At 47.1% G+C, this 12275-nt stretch overlaps 1 protein-coding gene across 1 annotated transcript in view; it reads right to left on the bottom strand.

Moving 5' to 3' along the window:
* Positions 1-282: 282 nt before the first annotated feature.
* The window catches only part of NME7 (NME/NM23 family member 7), a gene marked incomplete at both ends in the record, with an annotated part of 113192 nt that continues 101199 nt past the window's right edge, over positions 283-12275 (bottom strand). The window contains one exon of the mRNA XM_080698796.1: positions 283-315. Coding sequence (XP_080554922.1) covers positions 283-315 — 33 coding nt within the window. The remainder of the gene's footprint in view (positions 316-12275) is intronic.

Here is a 12275-nt window from a genome sequence, read left to right as displayed (position 1 = left end):
TGTAATGTATGAAATAAAAACCAAAGTCACTTGTTTGAAAATAAATCTTTATTTTGAACTTTATAAAAAGCAATGCAGTACCCCATAGACCGGTGTTAAGTGTTGTCTACAGTGCACACCCATGTCCTAACATATGTAACAGTTGCCAGGAGTACAGTGCTCTTGTTGATCTTGTATCAGTCAGGTTGAAACAATGGACAATAAAAGAATGAACACACCCCTCACGTGCGCGAGTCACTGTGTCCAGATGCCTGTGTCCGCGGCTTCCTGCGCGCTGTACTGCTAGTTATCCAAGATCTTGAAGAAATACTGAACCTGAAAGACAGCAGTTATTAGCTCGCACAGAGGTCTGGCCCATTGTCCCGCCACAGAGCACGAGCTGGCTTGGGCGCTGCCACCCTCACCGCCAAGGCACGTCCTCCAGAGAGGACAGAAGGAAGGAGAGGCAGACGGCTGGAACCTCGGCGTGAAGTTCAGTTTAGAAAACATGGAATTCTGGTTGCTGCTAAATGTATCCGTTAAAAACAAATATCCAAGTTGTTAGTTCAATTAAAGATGAGGTTAGGTTGCAGTTCAGTAAATTAAGTTTCATACCTTGCCTTTGGGTCCGGGTTGGCCTCAGTCCTTACGTAACCACCATAGTCAAGCATCAGCCTTAGTGTGAGCAGTGAGCTTGGTGTGAACCGCATAAGCGTCTCGCAGGTGCAGGAGGGCCTTGGCTCTCTCCCGGCTCCCCGGCTCCATCACCCTCCAGCTCGCTCTCCTGCTGGTTCATTAAGAAGACTGCAGGAGCCTCTGCTGTCCCTACAGGGAGCACCACGTGACAGTGGGAGCGGCCCTGGGGAGCAGGCAGAGCTGCCAGCCCAAGCAGCTCCCCTCACCCACCAGAGCCGAATCCACCTGCTAAGCGCGTCCTTACGGGAACAGGGATCTCAGAAGCAAGCCATGTGTCTATGGGACTGATGGCTTGTCTAACTGAGCCCTCAGCTCATTCTGTACCCAGCAAGCGGGTCTTAGATTCTGGTGTGTGTGAATAAGAAGGAATAGAGACTAGGTGTGAGCAGAGGGGAGGATTTGTTCAAATTGGAGGGCAATTTACATATTTTAGGCTATTCAAAGGTCTCAGCCTTGGGATGCTAGCCACTGTTTTCACATATGCCGTGTGTGTGTGTGAACACGCATGCACACCAGTTCTGCTCATTACTTCCTTCAACATTTCCTTCCACTCCTGCTTCCTGTAACCTGTCCAGACTGTGCCAGCCCATTTCCCCTGATGGGCCTGGAGACCTGGGACGCAGCCTTCCCATTCTCTGGCTGAGCAGGCGCGCTCTGCTGTGCAGCCCCGAGAGCCGGCCACTCCTGCCGGAGCCCTGGGCACACACCTGGGCGTCTGGCCACTGGCCTCAGTCCGTGTCCCGTCCTCTTTTCCTGTGGAGTCTGACCCTTCCTAGACGACACATTTCCTGGGTGTCTATCCTGCCCAAGAAGAGAGTTTTTGTCTAGGGTCAGTCAATCAAAAGACTTAGTTCCTCAGACAGAATATAAAGGAAGTGGGCTTCTCAAAGGTGTGCTGAGAACCTCTTGGTGAGAAGCACCGTGATAGTTAGCTGCAGAGTTCATCACATCCCCGGGAGGGAAGCTGCAACCAAGGCCCCTCCAGCCTCATGGGGTTAATCTCCCTTTCAAATAAAGGAGCTTCGCCTTGGGCTCTGAGCCTTTGGCAAGCAATATTTCCTAGTGAGAGTTTAATAACCTTTGTTTTCATTGTGTTTACTGCCTTCAACTAAGGAAAAGGAATGCCAGTTTTCCATTAGTGGTGGTAAAAAAAAATATTGGTATATAGCAGTGAATGGGTTTAAAGAAAGATAGTAACATTTTTAGGTGGGGCGTAAAAATGGTAAAGGCCCTGAACGTGAGACCAGGCTGACTAAAATGGAAAACTCTTGCTTCAAAGTCAGCGTCGACAGAGCCGAGTATTTAGTTCTCCACCTCTCTGGGCAACGCTTAATTTGAACCCTGTCTACCTTAGAGCAAAAGCAAGCCCTGACTGCTGGAGCTGATTTCCAGAGGGAACCGCTCCAACTCCAAATTAAAAACATTATCAGTGATCAGAAACCAAAGTCCAGTTATCAGAATCTTTCAGAGCTCAACAGTAGCCACAACTCTGGGCTTCTTAAAGGATTAGTAGTACTTCCCTATCTGTGTAAGTTGGGCCAGTGGAGGAGCACCAAGTGAGGTTACCTTAAAAAAACATGACTAAGGGCTTTACGCACACAGAGGTAAACCAGCCGGGGAACGTTCCAGAGCGGTGCTAATCAACTGAGTATGGGACCTTGGCTTTAAATTCAACAGGGAAAATGTGACTCTCCAAAACGGGGCTGTGTTAACCGGACATACCGCCTGGTCCTCCGGGTTCTATACAGGGAAAGATGATCAAGGAACAGAAATACACCATTCCTGTCATTCTTCCAGTGGGTTCCAGTTAGCGCACATCTCCTGCCCAACACGCAGAGCGGGCTGGGCTGTGGCCGGCACCACAGTCCCTGCCCCACTCGTGTCTGTCTCTAAGCCCCTGGCAGCATCCTTCTGCCCAGGAACTCAGGTTCCCACTGCAGCACTGCCTCCACTGGCCGCAGAATTTAGCCATTTCATACCCTAAAAATTCTATACCCTAAAAAGACCCACAGCTAGGAAAACTACATTGTTTCCTGCGTGCCCCACCACAAATTCTTTATTTTTTATTACTGTTATTTTTTTCTATTTTGGTAGTACAGGGATGGAACTCAGGAACATTCTACCTCCAAGCCATTTTGAAACAGCGTCTCACTAGGTTTGATGAACGCCTCTCTACTTGCTAAGGCTATCCTTGAACCTATAATCCTCTTGTCCCAGCCTTCCAAGTACTGGGATTACAGGCATGTACCACCACACCTGGCCAGGAAGTTTTTTTTGTTTTTTTTTATAGGCGGTACTAAGGATGGAGCCCAGGGGCATTCTACCTCCAAGCTACACCCCCAGCCCGTTTTTTGTTTTTTGTTTTTTTTGTTTTCTTTTGAAACAGGGTCTCACTAAGTTGCAAAAAGTCTCACTAAGTAGCTGAGGCTGTCCATGAACCTGTGATGATCCTGTTTCAGCTTCCCAAGTACTGAGATTACAGGCATGCACCACCACACCTGGCCACAAAGTTTTTTTTTAACTTGGATTTTGTAAAATCAGGAGTCTTACGGCAGCCCATAAAGGGCCTTTTCCCAAGGTCATCCGAGACCCAGCCGCATGCCTGCGCGGTCACCACTGGCTCCGCCTTTGGTTTAAGTGCTCTGGGGATCAAGTATTTTGTTCCTATGATGAAACATCTCTCTGTGAACTGCAGCCCTTTAGCAAGTAGTAGAGAAGCATGAATAATCTTATAGGGATGGAGAGAGGACCCAGGTGTTTTCATAAGATGCAGGTTTTAAAGTGGGTAGTGGTTGAGGACCAGGCCTTGGGGAGGTCCACTGATTCTGCAGCACGTAGGAAGTCTGCGCACACTTTGGGGTTGCCTTACAGAAATGGAACAGGACACGAACACAGCCTTCAGACCTTTGCCCAGAGCCGGCCTCCCTTCTTTGTTGTGAATTTCTCCTGAGCTACCTACTGTGCGCCCAGCACTAGATGTGAAGCGGGTGGGGCGGACACAGGAGCCCCATTCTCCTGAGCCTCGGGTCCTTCTGGAACCTTTGCCAGTTCCTTCTCCCTCAGTGTCTTTCTTCTCCAAGACTTGACTTATTTTCAGCTCTCTAAACATTCAGAGGACGGTTGTGAGGCAGGGGCGCAGCCGAGGTAGCTCTCCAGAGGAAGGCTCAGGGGAGCCCTCCGGCCTGGACAGGGATGGACAGGGAGCGGAGGAAGCCTCTGTCCTGCTTCCTGCAGTCACTCAAGAGCCCCAAGCCCTCGGGCTGCCACCATACCCCTCGAGTCTCTAGGCCACAACAAAAATAAAGTGGACCTTAGAGGTAAGAGCATCTCCTTCACATAGGCTTCTCTGCAGGTTCAGAGGCTAAATTTGAAATGTTTTAAGACAAAATGACAATTTCACATTGCAATGACTATACCTTTCTGTAATTCTGGAAATCCTTATCCCCAGACTTCTCTTAAAGACATTCCTCCTCCTCCTCCTCCTCCTCCTCCTCCTCCTCCTCCTCCTCCTCCTCCTCCTCCTCCGATACTATACTAGGGATTGAACCTAGGGGTATTCTACTTCCGAGTTACACTCCCAGCTCTTTTTCATTATTATTACTGTTTTTAATTTTGAAACACATTCTCACTAGGTTGCTGAGGGCCTTGCTAAGTTGCTGAGGCTGGCCTTGAACCTGTGGCCCTCCTGTCTCAGCCTCCTCGGTACTAGGCGGTACTAGGGTTACAGGATGCACCACTGGCCCTGGCTTCTTCAAAACTTCTCCATTCCTCTGAGTGCCACCCACCAATGGGCACAACTCTTTGAAAGAGAATCTACTCCTCAATCCAGTGGTGTTAACCTTTCTCCTTATGCAAAATATATTTTTATATAAAAGACACAGGAATCCTTTTAAAAGATGCCTACAATTGCGTTTCACTACTCATTCTTATTTGCCCTCTCTGGCCTTAAAGGTAGTTTTTGCTGTGCGTAGCTGTCCCCTGACAGGTATGAGTATTAAGATTAGGTGGCTGTGTCGTGGCTTCTGTGCCCTCCTCCTGACCCTCATGATTTTTAAGAAAGTATTCTCTGAGAGTTACATCTCAGTGTGAGTCACAGGTACTTTTTAAATATTTACATTTTAAAACTTACTGTTAACAATGGAGTTCTATGGTTGTGGTGGGACACACCTGTAATCCCTGTACTTGGGAGGGACCCAGAAAGATCATGGGTTCGAGGACATCCACAGCAAGCAGTCAGACTCATCAACCTAGCGCAACCCTGTTTCCAAATAAAACCGGGCAGGCGCTGTAGCGTGAAGGTTGAATGCTTCTGGGTTCAATCCCTAGTACCGCAAAATGATTAAAAAAGTAAAATAAGAACGGAATTCTTCATGTGCAGTAAGTGCTTTTACAGGCGAACCTGTGCATCTTTGCGATGACTTCCACCGAGTGGAGACCGTCCGTCTACTCTTCGGGGGATGCGACCGAGGTCTTCCTAGCTGATCTCGCTGGAGGACACACAGTGGGTTTCTATCTCAGCTTCAGCCTGTGCTGGTTCAGGTTCCCAGGAGGGCAGAGCCTGGCCGCTGCCCTCACTTCCTGGCGATGACCTTGAGCGCATTCCTGACCCTCCCTGCTCAGGTTACACAACTGCTCTTCGATTTAGTCCTAACACAACAGTAAGATTGAAAGAAATTTTGGGACCCTGGCTATTTTGGCTAGGTCAACTGAAAATTAATTGAATCCTTTGGAAAATCAGGATCACAGAAATTAAGAACTGAAAGAGAAACCTGAGAGGACTGTATACGGCTCTCTCAATGGTCTCGCTTTCTCTTTTCTACACACCTTCCGGTTCCTAAATAGAAGAAAACATAGGGGTCTAAAAATTTCAGTTCACTGAGATCAATACCAGAATTAAGTAAATTGGATGGGGGAGAGGAAGAAGAATATTTTACAAAGTTCATGAAGAATCGTATCCATTTAGACATGGAGACAGCGATAGCTTTTGCCTTTCTTTCTTTCTTTCCTTCCTTCCTTCCTAACATTCTTACTGAGTGCTAATGTGTTAGATACCAAGCTAAGTACTAGGAATACAGCTAATGTGTTAGGTACCAAGCTAAGTACTAGGAATACAGCTAATGTGTTAGGTACCAAGCTAAGTACTAGGAATACAACTAACAGTGAGATATGAAGGGTCTGACTCGGTGATTACATTCTCATAAAAACCAAACCCCAACCAAACGCATAACAACAACAACAACAAACAGACACGGCCACAGGAATACTTCTAGATTCTACACACTCACGCTACCAGTTCTGTCACAACCACTCTTCTCTCTGGATTTTAAACCCGAGTTATCCTAATTTAAAATGCTTATCTGAATACCGCATGCTCTGCTCTGTGTCTAGGGCTTCGCGCAGCAGTTCCTTCTGTGCAGACTGCTCCTCCTGGACCTCCTCTTCCTTCCCACCTTCATGCTTTTAGAATCTCAACCAACCAACAGAAAATGAACAAAAGCTGTGCAGAATTAAAAACACTGGCCAGAGTAATCATCTAAATCCAGTGCCACCACGCTTCCGCTGAGGGTCGGTAAATACTTCTGGCCGTGCGATCTGTCACAACTGCTCGCCTGCTGAGCTTTTCAGAACACACCAGAGACGTTATATAAACGAATGGGGGTGACCTGATTCTAATAAACCCTTTCACGCACGTCTGTAAAATAAGTTGTTTTATACCCAATATGAAGCCAATGCTACTCCCCCCTTCTCTTCTTCAGCAAACTCTGTGTCTAGTACATTATTTGGTGCATAAAAGGTCCTCAGAAAATCTTTTATCAAGTTAAATCTGACTGCTGTCTGTCTGTCTGTCTGTCTGTCTGTCTGTCTATCTATCTATCGGTACTAGGGATTGCAGCGAGGGGCATTCTACCTCCAAGCTACACTCCGAGCCCTTTCAACTTTGGGGCAGGGTCTCACTAGGTTGCTGAGAGTTTTGCTGTGTTGCTGAGGCTGGTCTCAAACCTAAGATCCTCCTGTCTCAGGCTCCCTTGTGAGATGGTGTGGTATGTGTCTTTCTGTGCCTGGCTCATTGCATGTAACATAATGATCTCTGGTTCCATCCACATTGTCACAAATGACAGGATTTCATTTATTTTATGTGAAATTGTCCACAATGAGCTAGCACCTGACTTGTCAGAATGGATCTTATCAAAAAGGCCAAAGACAAGTGCTGGGAGGATGTGGAGTGAAGGGAACCTTTATACATGGGGGTGCGAGTGTAAACTGGTACCGCCATTAGGGAAACAGCACTGAGGTTCCTCAAGGAATTAAAAATAGAACGACTGTATGATCCAGTGGTCCAGCTATGGGGTACGCATCCCAAGGAAAAGAAACATCTGCGTTCCCATATTACCGCAGCACTGCACACAGGAAGTGGAACCCAGCCAGGTGTCATCAGCTGATGGATGGATAAGGAGAAGGAGGGAACTCACCGCTGCACCCTCTGGAGCTTTCACAGGTTGAGCGCACTGGGCTTGGCCAGGCCTCCGCTGTTAGACTGCTCCTCCTGCCGCAGTTCCTCTAACAGCCGAGACACCGAGCCCTCGGCAGGATTCAGAGCTGCGTCCTGCCTCGGGTCACGAGGCTCATCCTGTGTCCTCGTGAATTATGGGCTGAATTATGTCTCCCGGAGATCACACACTGAAGTCCAAACCCTCCGTCCCCTCACAGGGTGACTGCAGCTAGAGACCATCACAGAGGTAAGTAGGTCAAAATGAATGGCACTCGGGGCGGCCGAACCCGTGCAATCGTGTCATCAGAGGAAGAGGGGTTTAAGACACAGGTCCAGGGAAGTCACGTGAAGACGCAGGGAGACTGGCCCGGGAGAGGCCTCCAGAAGCCCCCACCCCGGGCTTGGCGGCCAGAGCTGTGTGGAAGAGCATTTCAAATGCTTTCCTCAACACTCTTCTTCTGTCATGGAAACCCCTGCAAGTGAACACAGCTATGTGGAAAAAGATGAAGGTGCATGGGGAAAGCTAATAGTTTTAGGTGGCACAGGAGAGAAACGGAACACCGTACTGATCAGTTAGTGGACGGGGGAGAGGGAGAAGCTGGCACACTTGCGGATTGTGGCAGGCATCTGGAATCTGCGGAGGTCCGTGTCTAAGCTTGGTAGAGAAGAGGTTCCGCAGTGGACATGTAACATAAAAAGAAAACAGCTTCTCAACCAGATGCAGAAAGAGAGCGGACTCCAGGGACCGTCTTTCTTTTGTCAACTTCAAAATATAATACAAAGACAAAGAAAGAGATGCCTTGCCCTTGGGGGCCTTTGCTTCACTCTTAAACCTGTGACATCGGCGCTCAGCGGGAGCGCTTCAGAATCTGGCACTTTTAATACGTGTGAGACTGCCAATCCCACTGAGTCAAGAGGATATTAGAATTACATTTAAAATAATGTACAAATGTTGTGTGGCAGTGGGGTGAGGATAAAATGTCAGTTGCCTGTAAAATTAGCTCCACCTTCCGGATTCATTTGTCTTGGCATCGCAGAAAAATTTCCAGCTTTCTCCCACAAGAGCTTCCGATCTTGGTAACAGTTTTTCATAAATGGCCCAGCTCCACAGTGAATCAGAGTGGCTAAAATTCCCTGGATCTATGCTTCACTTAGGTTTTGATCAAAACCCACAATTTACTTAATTATCCATGCTGCTAAGATTTCTTTAAAAAGATTACAATGACCACTCTGTGTCTCTCTCTGTGCTCCCTGAGCCATTGATGTACTCGAGGGGCAAAGTATACAAGATTAGCTTACTGGGGCCCCGAGTCCTAAGAGTCAGCAGCAACAACAAGATTCCTTTATTACACGGGTATCTAGCAATTATATTTAAAAGGCAGGTCTATTCCCATGACCAAACAATTGGGGCTTTAAGGCAAGACCTTCCTGAGTGTTTGCCCTCTTTAGTGAACAAGGGACATATGCTGAATTTAAATGATCTGAGATAATGCCGGGCGTGGTGGTGCACGCTTGTAACCCCCGTGCTTGGGAGGCTGAGACAGGAGGATTGCACAGGTTCGAAGCCAGCCTCAGCTACTTAGTGAGGCTCTCAGCAACTTAGTGAGACCCTGTTTCCAAATAAAATATAAAATAGGTCTGGAAGTATAGCCTGGAGGTAGAAAGCCCCTGGGTTCCACCCCCAGTACCACACACACACACAAAAGTGGTGCATAGAAAAAAATCAATATAGATTTTTGGATTTTAAGTACTGATAAGTAAGTAGTGCTTTTTTTTTTTTTTTGCAGTACATTTTGCGGTACAACCCAGGGACATTCTACCTCCAAGCTACTTGCCGAGCCCTATTTTTTATTCTTCATTTTGAAACAGGGTCTCACTAAGTTGCGGAGGGCCTCACTAAGTAGCCGAGAGTGGCCGTGCAGCTGCAATCCTCCTGTCTCAGCCTCCCAAATGCTGGAATTGCAAGCACACCATGCCCAGCTAAAGTAGATAGCTTTTATTGAATAAATATGTGACTAAATGATGTTTTTGATTTTTTATAGAAACCATATTGAATCTGTAGGTTGCTTTTGGTAGTATGGCCATTTTGACAATACTAGTTTCACTGATCCACAAATATGGACGTCTTGCCATCTTCTATGGTCTTCTTCAGTTTCTTCCTTCATTGTTCTATAATTTTCATTGAAGAAGTCTTTTACCTCCTTGATTAGATTTACTTCTGGCTTCTATGATGTGGGTTTTTGGTTTGGTTTGGGTTTTAGGTTATTTATTTATTTATTTATTTATTTATTTATTTATACTGGGAATTGAACTCAGGGGCAGTCTACCTTCAAGCTACACCCTACCATTTTTATTTTGTTTTGTTTTCTTCGAGGAAGCAAGGAGGCCGGTGCTGCCACATCATGGAGGCTGGAAGCCGCTCTCACATCATGGAGAACAGACTCATGTTTTTAATTTTATTGGCCATAACATTTAACACTTTAGTTTCTCAGGTTCACTTTGAATATGAGAAGTATCATTCTCTCTATTTCGATTGGTTAATTAATAAAAAGTAGAGAACAAAATAAAAATTGTTTTTAAAAAATTTTAATGCCAATTAAAGTAGGAGAAAACCGCATTGCATTACCCTCTGGTCTTCAAAAGACAAGTCAAATGTCGTCTAATTCTAATTTTCTAAGCATATTTAGTTAGTTGCCAAAGTGGCAGCATATTCATAGAAGTCACTAGTGATTGGCTTTTCCCTTTCTTAAGAAAAACAGAATCCTATCTAAGAATCTGCTGACAATAGAATCAAACCAACTTCTTCAGGTTAATAAAAATAAGGGGTGAACAATGAGTACTAGCCACACACCTGCTACTAACAAACCAACAGTCATTTTTATGTACTGGTGCTTGTGGCACGCCAGATTCCAGGCCACATCCTTGTGGCAAACACAAATATCTGGGTCTCTCAACTTCCATTCCATCCTCCTCTTATTTGGTAGCTGGGAATCTACAAACTACATTTCCCAGACTCCTTTGTGGCTTGGGCTCATGCTGTCAACCAGGCTCCGCCTAGATGCTTTCCTGTGAGGGGTGGACCAGCCAGCCCCCGCACTTCCTGCTGCTCTGGACTCTGGCAAGCAAGTCAGGAGGTGCCGACTGTCAGCTCCAGCGTCTTCCCACCGTGTCGAGGCAGCTGGGTCAGCAGGTGGGTGAAGCCAGTGGCTTCCCAGCATCCCTGCCCTCCCCCTGACCTTACTCCTACTGAACCCCTCTCTTCTTGAAATGCCTGGAGTGGTCTCTTTCTTCTGCATTAAGCTCTGATGACATAAATGGTCCTCGATATCTGCTGCCTCATTTGATTCTGTGACGTCTCATCATTCCTGTTCTGCAAGTGGGGAAAATGAGCCGGAAGGAAAATTTTCCCGAGTTTCAACGTCGGAAGGCAGAGAATCTGGGGAACTGCGCTCAGGTCCCCTGACTCCAGGGCCTGTGCCAGGGTCACAGCGGTCCTGAACTCCCCTCGTACCTCACACTTTAAGTCCCAGCGGCCGCTAAGGGAGGCCAGCCGGCACCGTACGGTCCAGATTCAGCTTTTAAGCTTTAACCCTTGAACTCAAGTTCAAATCAAGTAAAAGTGAAAGCTCAACTAGCTTTTTCTGCTCCCCACTTCTGCGTGCGTGCAGACTTTGGACTTGCGAGTCTGGCAATTATTTCAGCTTAGCCAGAAGAAGATAAGAAGTTTTGTTCTCCTGGGAATCCATTTTTCAGTTTCTCAGCTTTGAGTTTTAGTAAGTAGATGCCCGATAACATAAAGCAATACACTTTACCAGTCATCAGAAAGCAATAAAATGTGCTTCTGTTTATAACTACAGGAAAAGAAAAAAGGTAACTGAAACCCTGGTAATTACAATATCAATAATTATGCTGATTGCTGGAGATACTGAGGCAGCAGGCCAGAGTTGAGGTCCCAGTGTTACTGGTTGGAATGCTAATTTCTGTACCTCCAGCCATATGACTTTAGGTGACCCATTTTCCTTCTTTGGGCCATATTCTCTTCATTGATATTATCAAGGTAATTAGATTCTAATTTTACTCAGAACCTAGAATCCAGAAATATTAGGAAACGGGTCGATATATATATTTGGTACCAGGGATTGAACCCAGGGGCATTCTACCTCTGACTGCCCCCAGCTCTTGTTAATTTGAAGCAGCCTTGCTGGGCCGCTGAGGGCACCTGGGGCAGGGCTTCTCCACTTCTGTCACCTCAGGGCTCTCCAGGAAATGTTAATCCGGGCCTGGCTCACTGGACCCGCAGGGAGCTGCTCAGGGCGGAGCCGCGCTCCCTCCCTGGCCCCTCTGCCTCAGGATGAATTTCCGGGGTCACCTGTGGGAAAGCTGAGCTGGGAGACTGCAGGTGCAGCCTCATCATTCACCAGAGAGAGGAAGCCAGGTCCTTAGAAATGATAGCAAGCTCCAAGTGAAATCGCATGGTGACCCTGTCTTTGCAGCTGAGGCACTAACATGTCACTTAATAAACCCTTTCCAACGTGTCCCCTCCGTCTGTTTTCCGCGTTAACCAGCTCGCTCCCTCGCCGCTCCGCTCGCCTCTAGCACAGGGCTCTGCCCGGCTCTGTCTCCAGGCTCACCCATGTTCTCCCCACTGCAGGATGCTTCTGTTTCCTTCCCTAAAGAGCCACTTCCCCAAGACACAGCTGGCGGACCTGCAGTCCTCTCTGCAGGGGACCTCTGGAACCTTCTTTCTCAGCTGACATAATCTCATTTCTCCAGGTCTCAATTAAATTTTCATTTGCTCAAGAAACCCCTCTCTGATCCGGCCCCGTGCAGCAGGCTCCCTTCTTGAACTACACAGCAGTAGTTGGGCTACATAGGCTCTGCTGGTTCCTGCTTGTCTCTTCCTGTGATGATCCGGTTGGTACCTGCCTTCTTCATTAGACTACGAGCTCTGGACAGGAGTTTGTCTCTAGCTCACCACTGTCTCCTCAAAGCCTGCCAGGGTCTGAAACATTCAACGGAGGAATTTATGGTTTTGTTTTGGTGGAGGAAGTCTTCGCGGAACTTCAATTTGTTGAACTGAAAGCTCTGTGAATCAGATTTCTTATGACAT

The sequence above is a fragment of the Muscardinus avellanarius genome (assembly GCF_963383645.1).
Source record: "Muscardinus avellanarius genome assembly, chromosome: 7".
NCBI classification, from domain to species: Eukaryota; Metazoa; Chordata; class Mammalia; order Rodentia; family Gliridae; genus Muscardinus; species Muscardinus avellanarius.
This window is presented reverse-complemented; position numbering and strand designations above follow the sequence as displayed.